At 34.0% G+C, this 14,539-nt stretch overlaps 1 protein-coding gene across 1 annotated transcript in view; it reads left to right on the forward strand.

The window, feature by feature from the left end:
* Positions 1-2,755: 2,755 nt before the first annotated feature.
* Positions 2,756-14,539, forward strand: part of LOC132739113 (ATP-binding cassette sub-family C member 9-like) — a 57,999-nt gene continuing 46,215 nt past the window's right edge. The window contains exons 1-6 of the mRNA XM_060726765.1: positions 2,756-3,654; positions 6,035-6,214; positions 8,620-8,676; positions 10,302-10,577; positions 10,938-11,093; positions 14,151-14,306. Of these exons, the coding sequence (XP_060582748.1) occupies positions 3,091-3,654; positions 6,035-6,214; positions 8,620-8,676; positions 10,302-10,577; positions 10,938-11,093; positions 14,151-14,306 (1,389 nt within the window). The 5' untranslated portion in view covers positions 2,756-3,090. The remainder of the gene's footprint in view (positions 3,655-6,034; positions 6,215-8,619; positions 8,677-10,301; positions 10,578-10,937; positions 11,094-14,150; positions 14,307-14,539) is intronic.

The raw sequence follows: 14,539 nt of genomic DNA on the forward strand, positions 1-14,539 counted from the left end.
CTTTACTTGTGGAGGAAGACCTCAGGTGCTCTTCCTTGCATTATTTCAGGCACAAACGGACACCTGAGTAGAGCCTACGACATTCGTAAGCTAGCTTGATAGCTTCCTCACATGAAAATCCAAAGTCCATGTTTGATTTAAACCAACAATGGTCAGGGGCAAATGGTTTGAAGTCAACGACCTTAACCACTCGGCCATGGACGCCCCCCTAGAGAACATGGCCACATAATATTTTGTCATTGAATGTCTATATTTTGCTTTTTTATACTGCTTAATGTAAAGTCACTTTAATTCTAGACTGCTGGAGATCATGGCCTGCCCTTTTCACTATATTCAGTCAATATATATTTTAAAGTCCATTTAAAGATATTTAATGGGGTAAGGGTTAAATGACATGGACTGCAAGGCAACTAAATACATGGAGAGGGATGGTAAATGTTAAGGTGTAAGGTATTCTCTCCAAAGTGTATAAAATTGAAAAAATTATAAAAAACATTTTCAGCAAAAATAAATAAAAGTTATTTTAAAAATTTGTTTTATTTTTTTTTGAACTTCAATAACCATTTTCTAACTGTAATTTCAGATAACACTAACAAGTTTTACTATGTATAGCATTAGCTGTTTCAAATATAACGAAACATTTTTTGAAAATTTCATTTCCTCAAACTTAATTATCAATTTTAACAGAATTGTCCACTTTCATTAGCATTTCTTTTGATGGTCCAATGAATATCCAAAATAATTTCTAACAGTAACTATTTAAGTAAAATTTAAAACACAAAATTGTTGTTCATCTTGTTCTTATTTTAGGTGATGTTGTTTGATGTTGAAGATTTTACACACACTGACTCATTTAAATATTCTAAATATCACATATAAAAATCCTTATGTACAACATTAAATATTCCTAATTGTTCTGTTTTATTCCTCATCTTCTCTTTCTAGTGCTGCATACATCTTTATTACATCCTTTGTCATCACCTGCAAATATAAAGACAACAGGTTTTTGTTGCTGTGCTTTATAAAGTTTTCAATTAATATAGGTTTATAATTTTTAGAAGACATGCACGTCTATGAGGTGAAATGACCAAAGCTGAAAGGTCCAGGAGAAAAAATGTCTGGTCACCTATAAAATCAAATTTTAGTAAAAATAAAGAAAAAAAAGATAACAAAGAAAAGCTTCATTTATACATCAGTTGCCATTATTTGTTTCCCTGCGCAATTTCACAGTGCTAGTTTGATACACAATATTTTTAATAATTCAAGCCTTATATGATGAAGAAATGTGGCAAATATGTTTACAATTATTTTGATGTTTCCAATGTTTGCTTCCCAATGGCAATGAAGAATCTGGGTCAGCTCGGCCCTAAAACATACTCGGCCCCCGAGTCAGCTCGGCCCTATTCCAACTCGGCCCACTTTTTAATTATCTATATTTAGGTTTGGTTTTCACTTTTTATTGTTATTATTGTAATTACTTATAAAACACGGATTGACAGTTTCAGAACTAGCCTGTCGCTTTTCTGATCAGTAGACTTGCGAGTAAAGATAACCGATTGTGTGTCTCACTGTATTTCTGACTCGTAGTATGTTTAACCGTAATTTTAAATACCTTCAGTGTCAAACAATGTGTTGATATGTGTCATATTTACTGAGAGGAAGCTAAGATCACCAGCTTTTAATTGGTGTAACAAATGTTAAAATCGGACATTTAATCGCCCTAAACTAGCGATTTAAGCACGGCTAAATTTGCATTCTTTTGCAAGGGAAGGGAAACAAATCTTGCCTTTTCACTCAATATACCTCGGTTATTTATGTAGTTCGACAGAGAGAGTTTATAAATAAGACAAATAAATAACAATTTATTTCTAAATATACTTTATTTCGACAGAAGTAAAATGTATAACTATATAATAATAATAATAATAATAAGATATTTCTTATTATTTATTTACCTTACAACATGCAAAGCAAAGATAATATGTTATACATATTTTTGTAAAGTGGGCCGAGTTGACCCATGCCGAGTCGGTATAGGGCCGAGTTGACTCTTCTCCGCAATGAATACCTGACAAGACTTTACGAGAGAAACATAAATTTATGATGCTGAACTCAAGGGAAGCAACAATTTTAGGGCAGCCTTTCCTATAATATTGTTGAAATACCTACTCTTAACTGCTTAATAAATAAAAATTCAGGATTGATACTCTTTAAAGTTTTTTGCTGTTTGTTTTCTTTTTTTAGGGGGGGGGGGGGTGTTCTTGTTCTCTTGAGTATACGCCGATATTTACTGATTTATTAGTGTAAGCAAAGATTTTGTATATAGTCATTACCAGTTAACTATATTTTCTGGTTTTTCAAACTGAACTATTCTTACAATGATTCGTAATAATTTTGTTCCATTAAATTTATGTCGCGAAAATATATGACATTACACATTTCTCGACTTACCGTGTTAGCATTTGCTTGGTTGAAGAGAAAGTTACTGGTTTGATCGATGAACCTTTCGAAAAAGAAGGCGCTTGCCATCGTTGCTACTGCAATAGTAGCAGAACTTCTAAATACCATTTGGTAAACTGTGTTTAACATCGACATTTTGCTTGTGTCAAGGTCACAGAAGTGCGGATTAATATTACACAAGTAGTACGCGAGATGTCATGCATGGTTTTATAAAATACGAATAAGAAACATAACTTGCTATGAAACTTTTTTAATATATACTAAATCAACCGATGTTGTTTTTTCTTCCTTTTAAAATGTCCTGAAATTAGGATCTATTTTTTAGCGAATGTACTTCCTGGATAATATTTAGTGTGTTGTAAGGTCACTGAAATGTAAACCAATGGCAAAATTATTTTTGTCATTATAAAGATACATTGAATGAAGATGTGACAAAAGCTCTTACTTCAATTCAGATGTCGTTATGCACTAGACATTGAAATGTTTCGTTTGTTTAATCGGACTTGTTTTTGGACATAATTATATTAATATTTTAGAAAAATTGTTTAAATTTATCAGTTTATTTTTAATCTAAAACAGGTTATTATGACATGAATGTGATATCATTGGTCAAAACATTCAGTATTTAACATGAGTTTCTGTGGTTCAAGAGAAGGTTCACTTAGTGTGAAAGATGGTGTGCTTAGAAACAAGTGCTTTGTAGATGTGATGAACATCATACCCCATGGGTTATTTATTGTAACCAGCATTTTCATTTTAATAGCATGGAGAGAGTCTATTGTGGGTCGTCTGAAAGCCAAAACTTGGGTACATTTTCGATGTCACTCTATACGTTGGATTTTGACCTTATTTTTGATATTGATTAATGCAATAGAAATAGCTGAAGGGTTTGTGTCGGATTATATAGATCCAGATAGTGCAAATTACCATGTGATAGTTCCCCCGTGTTTTTCACTAGTCAGTACAATATTGACTATAGTTCTGTATCATAATATAGAGATGTTTAACTCCCCCAGAGTTTTATTGATTTTAATACCTTACTGGATTAGTGCTTGTGGATTAAAGCTTTTGAAGGCATTTTCTTTGTATGTCACGGGAATAGCACCTGAGCATCTTCGATTGTGGATTACATGGGCAGTTGTTCTTATTTATGGAGCACTTATACTTGTAGAACTTGTTGTACTATTTACTCAAGTAAGTATTAGTTTATATATATTTGTATAGCTGTAATAAGTTTTGTGTAAGAACATTTACTTGATTCAACTCTGGCATCTATTTATCTTTTATCTGGGACATAATATAATCGGAAAAGTAACTACATGTAGAGTTACATTGTAAGCGCTTTGTTGTTCAACTTTTCCTCCAATTTGGCCCAAATTTTGTAAAATATTGATCTTTAAGATTATATTTTGTCTAAAGTAAACAATGTAAATTAAAAAAGAAATATATGCCAACTAGCTAAAATATTTTGATGTCCAGTCTTTTTTTTTATATGCCTGTTTGAAAAACGGGTCATATCATAGTTTCCCCCCTGGCGGGCTGGCGGCATCCAATTTTTGTCCAGAGCATATCTCCTACACCCATGGACAAATTCTAATGAAACTTCATAGAAATGTTCACCACTATGAGGAGCCGTGTCACGCACATAAACCAAGCCCCTAGGTCAAAGGTCAAGGTCACACTAAGAGGTCATTGAAAAAGGCTTGTCTTGAGCAAAACTTCTACATCATAACATGCATAGAGGGATTTCAATTTAACTTGGCACAAATGTTCACTCTTGTGAGGCGGAGTGTCATGTGCAAAATTTAGGTCCCTGTGGCCAAGGTCAAGGTCACATATAGTATATTATAGGGGTCAAAGTTCAGATGAAAATGTGTATTGGGGCCATTTAGTCATTATTTAGTGAGGGATTGAAACTCAAATGGTCATTATCATGACTACTGGTGTGAAATATGTAATTTAGGTTAGTGAATAATAGTATATATAAATAAAACAAAAAAGTTGAAAAGCACAGTCCATGAGTTAACTTATTTAATTATTTGCCAACTGGTTTCTCTTATGATCATCAGGGCAAATGTGACGTCGTCGCATAGTAACGACGACGTTTTTGTGTAAGGTCAAGGTCACTAAAGATGATTGCCAAGGTGACATAGGGGTCAAAGTTCAGATAAAAAAATCACAAGAGATGAAAGTATATCCAGATAATGCCCAGAGCATATCTCCTATATTCTTATCTATAATGCCCACATCTCTGTCAAAAGCTTCTGTGACGGGCGTATATTGCAACAATGTTGCCCTTGAATAGTATTCAAATGATCATAACATGATTTAATGAAAATTTTAAGATTACATATATATAATATTATAAATATTTGATATTGATTTAGACCCAATGCTTCATGATTGATTGACTGTCAACTGGCCAGCAACATAAGACAGCATATTTAGTCAATAGTTTCTTTTCCCTTTAAATTAAGTCCCAGCTTTAATTTAAAAATTGCGCAAATTTATTTGCATAATATAGGTGTACAGTACTATATACAATCATATTTAAAGCATATTTCTAGATTTTTTTTGTTTCACAAGTCATGTGAAGTAAGTGGATATGTATTTTACTACTTGAGACAACTAGTATGGGGTTATCAGAATTTTTTTATTGAAACTCTTGTCAAGTGTTATTTTTTAATAAACCATAATTTATTCATTGTGCAGAATTAAGAAGTAGTGAGTTTTTTATGCATTAAATCATCGACTTTAATAATTGACAATTGTGTGTTTAAATTGAGGTCAAATATAGCGGGCCTTATCTCAATTAACATACATTTTGTAACTGTTGAAAATTCCCTGTTTAACCTTTACTGTGGTACAAATGTACTTTCTGAATTAATGACCAGTTGGACAGGTCATGACACACATTGTAAATGACCATTTTCAGAGTTCTGACACCAGCTGTTAATTGATGTCCATAACTGCTGAAATATTGTTGTAATTTGTTTTCTTTGAAGGCATACAGATTTTCCAAACACATTTTTATTAGCTTATCTGCTTCAAAGAATAAGACACACTATTATGATAATGATCGCTGCATTGTCGTTGTCATTGTAAAATTTGTTGTTGTCATTATTGTGCAAAAACTTAAATGAATACTGTAGCCATTATTATTAATATTAAAAAATTCTAACAGATATCAAGATGAATCTTGGGATACTTACTCAAAGGTGCAGTTGCAAGGGAAGAGGGATACATGTAATTCTGAAAGCTATGTTTATGGAGTTTTACCCCTTTTTGACTTAGAATTTGCCAAACTTTTAGAATGAATTTTAAACTATGAAAGATATCACCTTATAAAGTGGAATACTTGTTTATGATGACTAAGGCACAGTTGAAAGACAGTCTGGGACATTATCCTGAAAGCAGTATTTCTAGGTGTTTTGTCCCTATTCAGCTTACTTTTTTACTTAAATTATTTATATAAATTGTTTATTGATAGGCATTGCCCATCTGTTAGGCATTGTCCTTAACAGATGCATATATACATATATTTACTTTCATTCAGTATATTTCTATATTTCAGCGGTATGCATTTTGCAAGAAACCAAAGAAAATTCATGCGCCACCTGAACTGGAAAGGACTCGTTACTATGCTAACTTTGTTAACTTTTTATCAAAAGCTACATTCTGGTGGGTCAATGACATATTGATAGATGGATTCAAGTCACCACTCACACAGAAATCACTAGGAAAGTTACCAAGTGTATGTATTTTCCAGAGTTCATTTATATATTTATTTATATATATATGAGCCGGGCCATGACAAAACCAACATAACGCATTTGCGACCAGCATGGATCCAAACCGGCATGCTCACCTGCGCAGTTTGATTAGGATTCACACTGTTTGCTATCAGTTTTTAGCTCGACTTTTCTATGAAAAGGGGAGCTATCCTACTCGCCCCGGCGTCGGCGTCGGCGTCACACCTTGGTTAAGTTTTTCGTACCACCCCACTTTATTTCAGAAGTATTACAAGTATGGCTTTGAAACTTACCATACTTGTTCACCATCATAACCTCCATCTACAGACAAGAGTACATAACTCTGTCAAGGTTTTTGACAGAATTATGGCCCTTTTTTGACTTAGAAAGTGTATTGAGCTTGGTTAAGTTTTTTGTACCACCTCACTTTATTTCAAAAACCATTGGAGGTATTGCTTTGAAACTGACCATACTTGTTTACCATCACGACCTTCATCAACAGACAAGAGGACATAACTCTGTCAAGGTTTTTGACAGAATTATGCCCCTTTTTGACTTAGAAAATACATTGAATATGGGTAAAATCCACTTATTGCCTTAACCCTTTCAGATATTGCTTTGAAACTTTTAATGCTATTTCACATCATTACCCCCATCTGTACGCAAGAGAAGGTAACTCTGTCAAGGATTTGTTTTAAAAATTAAGGCCTTTTATCGACTTAGAATCTTGGTTAAGTTTTTAGTACCAGTCCACTTTTTGACTGAACTGTTTGAGATATTAATTTGAAAGTTGGAATACTTGTTTACAATCATGATTCCCAAACATGTCCAGGAGAAGGTAATTCTGTCAAAGATTTTATTTGAATTATGGCCCTTAACTGTCAATGTTTTGTATTATAGGCAAGCACTAAAAAAGTCGAGCGCGCTGTCTTACGGACAGCTCTTGTTCTACTAGTTATAGGGTTTGTAAGCAAACAGCATGGATCCTGATCAGACTGCGCGGATGCACAGGCTGTTCTGGATCCATGCTGGTCGCAAACGCGTTATGTTGAATTTGTCATGGCGCAGCTCATATATTTATCTATTTTATTTGGGAACACTTAAATATAACATATCAAAACTAAACTGTTCATTTTTTCAATTGTCTAGAAAGACCTGAGTAGAACAATTGATCTATTGTCAGTAAATTGGATAGTCATATATACATGTATGCAGTATTTTTATGTTGTTGGGTTTTTTAAAAAAAAAACCCTTGAAAATAGGGAACTATCAGGGTAGCGAAAATGAGATAATTTGGGAAACAAAGTTAATAAGAAGCAAAGAAAAACTCTCAAAATCATATGTATCAAAACATAAATTTTGGTCAGATGATGATACCCAGACGGAGCTATTTAAATATAATATTCTCTGATGATCATCAGAGAATATTATATTTAAATAGCTCCGTCTGTCAGTTAAATTTTGTTAATGATGTTTTTCTTAAAAAGCTTTATACATGTATGCCTAAAAGCTGAGCTTGTTTTCGGGAATGTTCTTTTCTTTATTTCTTAATTTTGGAGGGGGGGGGGATAATTTTCAAGACTAAATTTGAAACTGTCAACAGTTTTGTTAAGATGTTAACCGGAAATGATTCAACACTGAGACATTCAACACTGAGACAGGAAAAGAACTCTTGAATACTGTTGTACATTTTAATTGTTTTGTGATTAGATGTAAGGACCGTGAATGACTTAGCGGTAAAGATGATAGATACAGTCAAGTAGGGCCATAATAACTTGTACTTAGTGTAACTGATATATGTATAAATTTATTACAATGAACTTTGCATGTGGTTTAAAAGCACACTATGATTAATTTTAGAATTTAAACAATAAATCTCCAGAGATGATGATATATGAGCCGCATCACGACAAAACCAACATAGTGCGTTTGCGACCAACATGGATCCAGACCAGTCTGATCAGGATCCATGCTGTTCGCTTACCAACTCTATTACAAGGGGAGAAACTGACATCGAACAGCATGGATCCTGATCAGACTGCAAGGCTGCCTAGGCTGGTCTGGATCCATGCTGGTCACAAACCCACTATGTTGGTTTTGTCATGATGCGGCTCATGTATGTAAAAATGCTTGATAAAAAAAATCTGGTTTTGACCAAATGGCAATTGCTAGATAATGAATTATGGTATCCAACAAAGAGGCTGTGTCAGTGCGTAATAAATATTTTTGAGACAGGTTGGGGCACTTAGTCCATGCAGTGTTGACACTGATTACAAATCTAACGACCATGTACTTGAAGGCTTTAATGAATTCTGAACTCATCTAAATATAGTTTTCATATAATATAGTAAATGAAAAGCAATGGTAAAATTTAAATTAACAAATTAATGAAGTTATGTTATTTCAGACTGAACGAGCATTGACAAATTACAAGAGCCTGCTTCATGCATTTGAAATTGAGCGAGTAAGTACTAGACTTTATGGACAGAACATTACCTCTCAACGAGATTATTTATTCTGAATGTATTGAAATATGATCACATGGCTCCTGTCAGGCCAAGTGGTTTAAGTTGTTGACTTTAAGTCACTTGCTCCTCACGGCTGTGGGTTCGAATCCCCGACAAGAACTTGTTTCTTTTATGTGAGAAAGCTATCCAGCTAGGTAACAGAAGGTGGGTGGATGTTCTCAGGTACCTGCTTATGTCTAAATAATACACGGATTGGCACCTCAGATCTTCCTTCACCAGTAAAGATTAAATGTTGGTTATCAACTGTATTTAAAAAAAAGGTAAAAAAACAAACCTAGGACTGCTAGCTTATTCAAATGAGATAATTATTGCACTGGCGGTACAATTGGATTATAATTAACTTGTCAGACATTAATTAACCTACATCTACATAAGGATACATAGAGATAAAAGTACTGAATAAGATACAAACTTACTCTCAACTCTCAATAATTACTTGTATGTAAATATTTGAATTAACATCAAAATTAAAAGTTTTGTAGAGACAGTCTTTTTATCTTTTTGTGACAAATATACATGTAGCAATTGTCTTACTGGTTTTGTTCTTGACATGCCTCAAAGATACATTTTATATTTCAAAATATACTTGATTCACCTTCCCAAAAAACAAGACCCAAGTAATTATTATCAGTTGAGTCAATGATTGCTCCATCAGTTGACCCATGTCACTCTGTCAGCTGATATTGGTCACTCTGTCAGCTGACCTACATGTAATCTACTATTCTGCCGAAGGAAGGCCCTGCCACTATTTTAAGGTGTAAAAGAGCACACCAGATCTAGTAAATGTTTAAGTCTTATTAAGAATGTAAATTCACTGGTTATACCTAAAGAGTATGAAGCAATGGATTGGTTGTGGTGACATGTTCTTGTATGTATTTTAAGCTGTAATTAACAACATGTTGGAGAAAATTGCATAATTTTTAAAGAAAATGTCTTTAGAAAAGGGTGTTTTTTCTTGATCAGTGTAATAGTTTCATAGAAGACAGAATGTTTACTACACCTCAGTTTGCTCAAGTTGCATTTTCATACCTGAAACTGCTTTTCCTTTAATAAGGGGCCGGTATTGCAAAGAAAAATCATATTGAGATATATTGTGATATTAACAGACATACAAGGCATGATGCATAAGAAGATAATGCATTGTAATATATTGTGAACTATATAAAATGCTTGAAAAACAAGGGTAAGACCTACAGAACCTTGACTTAAAAAGTTAAATGTTGTTTAATATTATGTCCCATTAAAATAAATGGTATGTGAGAGGCCCTTTAATAAAAGATTTGACAATGTGTTAAAAAAGGAATTGTACATGAAGGAGTTTAAACAACTTGTATACCATTTGAAGTCAAGCTAAAACAAGATGACTACAATTCAATCTTTAGCAGAAATTTATTTTTTATTCATTTATTTATTTTAATTTTTTTTGTTCAATATATTGAGATATCAGAAAACATATTGCAAAATGATATTGCAAGATATATAAAAAAGTATTGCAATATTCAATATATTGCGATATATTGCACAACCCTACCTTAAATTATTTTTGTTTATTCCAAACAAGGACAAAGCCACAAAAAATGGTAAACAGCCGTCATTACACAAGATATATCTACGTGCATTCTGGCCGTTATTGTTGCTGGCCGGAATCTTCCGGTTGTGCGGTGATCTGTTGGCGTTTGTTGGACCATGGTGCATCGAGAGTATCGTAGATTACGCATATGCTTTGACTGAAGCAGACGTCAAAAATGCGACTGCGACTACATCTGCTAATACAACTACGGTGACATACTCCCCTGTATCAACGGGTAATCTTACCCTTAATCAGACCGAAAATAAGGTATGCACCTTTTTAGAATAATTATTAAACTGTTCTGTGAAATTCAGAAATTACTTATTTAGAAATTGTACCGAAAAAATGATTTCTTTTTTTTGTCCAGATTGAATTACTGCCAAGTTCATTTTAGGTATTTAGCAGAGTAAAGGGTAATTGTCTAATGATATATAAAGCAGCCCTATTTTATAAATTTTCTTGTTATAAAAGTGTAAAAATATACCAGTCAATTTTTGTTGTTGATTCATGTTATAAATATAATAAATTTTACTTTTTTTCTGGTTTTACAGCTTATAGAGTGTCAGTTTTTGCTGTTGATTTGTGTAATAAATAAAATAATTTTTACTTTTTTTCTGTTTGTTACAGCCTATAGAGTATTATGTGACGGTTGAAACGTTTGCCACTAATGGGTATGGCCTCTGTGTGGTGTTGTTTATTGCCACAGTTCTCCAGCACACCTTATTACAGAACCACCATTATACTGTCATTAGACAGGGTATCAGACTCAGATCTGCTATTCAGGTAAGGAAATTCTTAAAAGGTTTAAAGAAGTCTTAGACTGTCTGTAAGGAACAGAATAATTCATTAATCAAAGAATCCATTTGTCACAGAAGTAGAGGATATTGAGACTTGCAATTAGTATGATTTTATTCAACTCCTTCAATAAATTTAGTATTGAATCTACACGAATATAATATCCTCTTCATGACATATCTAAAATAAGAATGGTAAACTGTCAAAAAAGAGTAATTTTTTCATTGACGCGCCTATAGTGCAACTGTAACATTAGCACGCTTTTACACTATGTTTGTATACAAATTTAGAACGCAAATGATGTCACGTAAAATGTGATAAAGACTTTTATTTTATGTCTCAAAAGCTGTATATATTTGGTGTTCTGTTATAGTTTCCAAACCCTTACCCATTCACCAATTAATAGAATCATTTTACGCTTCTGTTGCTTTTTGGGAATAAGAATGGATATATGAGCCGCGTCATGACAAAACCAACATAATAGGTTTGCGACCAGCATGGATCCAGACCAGCCTGCGCATCCGCGCAGTCTGATCAGGATCCATGCTGTTTGCTTACAAACCCTATAACAAGTAGAGAAACTGATAGCGAACAGCGTGGATCCTGATCAGACAGCACGGATGCGCAGGCTGGTCTTGATCCATGCTGGTCGCAAACCCATTATGTTGGTTTTGTTGTGACGTGGCTCATATGATGATCTTATATGGGTTCTCCAAGTTAAATTTATTCCTGAAAGCTCTCTTTATACCCCCAAAAACGAAGTTTGGGGGGGTATATAGGAGTCACCCTGTGGTCGGTCGGTCGGTCGGGCGGTCGGTCGGTCGGTCGGTCCAGACGTCCGTTGCATTTTCCTTGTCCGGAGCATAACTTTAAGACTAAGGCTTGGAATTCAAAATAACAACACACAATGGTCAAGCACATTGAGAGGAAGTGCAGTGCACAAGAACCATAACTCTACCTTGATTAATTACAGAGTTATTGCCCTTTGTTACTTTTCCTTGTCCGGGGCATAACTTGAAAACTACTGGTTGGAATTCAAAACAACTTCACACAATTGTCAAACACAATAAGGGGAAGTGCAGTGCACAAGAACCATAACTCTATCTAAAGTAATTACAGAGTTATTTCCCTTTGTTGCTTTTCCATTGCTTTTTTTTGTCTGTTGCATTTACCTTGTCCGGAGCATAACTTGAAGACTAATGGTTGGAATTCAATATAACTACATACAATGGTCAAGCACATTGAGAGGAAGTGCAGTGCACAAGAAGCATAACTCTATCTTGACTAATTACAGAGTTATTTCCCTTTGTTACTTTTCCTTGTCCAGAGCATAACTTGAAAACTACTGGTTGGAATTCAAAACAATTTCACACAATTGTCAAACACAATAAGGGGAAGTGCAGTGCACAAGAACCATAACTCTATTTAAAGTAATTACAGAGTTATTGCCCTTTGTTACTTTTCCATTGCTTTTTTTGTCCGGACCATAACTTGAAGACTAATAGTTGGAATTCAATATAACTACATACAATGGTCAAGCACATTGAGAGGAAGTGCAGTGCACAAGAACCATAACTCCATCTTGACTAATTACAGAGTTATTGCCCTTTGTTACTTTTCCTTGTCCAGGGTATAACTTGAAAACTACTGGTTGGAATTCAAAACAACTTCATACAATTGTCAAATACAATAAGGGGAAGTGCAGTGCACAAGAATCATAACTCCATTTTGACTAATTACAGAGTTATTGCCCTTTGTTACTTTTCCATTGCTTTTTTGTCCGGAGCATAACTTGAAGACTAATGGTTGGAATTCAATATAACTTAATACAATGGTCAAGCACATTGAGAGGAAGTGCAGTGCACAAGAACCATAACTTCATCTTGACTAATTACAGAGTTACTGCCCTTTGTTAATTTTCCTTGTCCAGAGCATGACTTGAAAACTACTGGTTGGAATTCAAAACAACTTCATACAATGGTCAAGCACAATAAGGGGAAGAGCAGTGCACAAGAACCATAACTCCATCTTGACTAATTACAGAGTTATTGCCCTTTGTTACTTTTCCATTGCTTTTTTGTCCGGAGCATAACTTGAAGACTAATGGTTGGAATTCAATATAACTTCATACAATGGACAAGCACATTGAGAGGAAGTGCAGTGCACAAGAACCATAACTCCATCTTGACTAATTACAGAGATATTGCCCTTTGTTACTTTTCCTTGTCCAGAGCATAACTTGAAAACTACTGTTTGGAATTCAGTACAACTTCATACAGTCGTCAAGGACATTAAAAGGAAGTACAGTGCACAAGAGCCATAACTCCATTTTGACAAAATACAGAGTTACTGCCCTTCGATACTTTTCCTTGTCCTGAGCATAACTTAAAACGTACTGGTTGGAATTCAAAACAACTTCATACAATGTTCAAGCACAATAAGAGGAAGTGCAGTGCACAAGAACTATAACTCTATCTTCAGTTTTTATAGAGTTTTTGCCCTTTGTTCCTTTTCTTTGTCTTTCTGGACTTATTACAGAGTAATTCAATTAAACTTCATCAATGGCCAACCACATTGAAAGGAAATGCAACATACAAGAACCACAAATATCTTTAATTGCCAACAACCATAACTCTATATTTCAATTCTTTTACAAGGTATTCTGTTACTAGTAACATCCTCATTTCCGAAGCAGTCTTGTGGGGGTATTAATCACATTTAGTGATAGTTCTAGTTTTTCTATATAAAACAAAGAACCACTACATTCAGGGTTTTCTGATCTTCTGATATTTATAACTTGCACCCATATATAAACTGTATAAGTTAATATCTATGCATGTTAAGAACTTAGCAGATTTGAAATTCCAGACAATTTTGCATTAGGAAATATTAGCGAACCGCCAATCTCGGAGTGCAACCGTAGAATGTAATAACAGGTTGATTGGTATTTACGCATGAGGAAATTTTAGCGATTTTCGTCAATTCATGAAATTTGCCAATATTTCCACATCGCTTACTTTACCTTTTATCTCATTCTATTTTTAGACTATGGTGTATAGTAAGGCACTGAGGTTATCAACTCTCACAATCACCAACGGAAAGACAACAGTAGGTCAGATAGTGAACCATATGTCCATGGATTCTACCTTCCTTATGATGCAGTTCTTCTTTATACACTACACCTGGGCAACACCTATACAGGTATGTAAATATTTAATAATGCATACAGGTATGTAAATATTTAATAATGCATACAGGTATGTAAATATTTAATAATGCATACAGGTATGTAAATATTCAATATTGGATACAGCTATGTAAATATTCAATATCCCACCCCAAGTAATTTCTGTACAGGTATGTAAATATTCAATATTGCATAAAAGTATGTAAATATTCAATATTGCATCCATGTGATTTTTGTACAGGTATGT

The sequence above is a fragment of the Ruditapes philippinarum genome, unplaced genomic scaffold (assembly GCF_026571515.1).
Source record: "Ruditapes philippinarum isolate M1 unplaced genomic scaffold, ASM2657151v2 ctg1016_1_1_1_1, whole genome shotgun sequence".
Taxonomy (NCBI): Eukaryota; Metazoa; Mollusca; class Bivalvia; order Venerida; family Veneridae; genus Ruditapes; species Ruditapes philippinarum.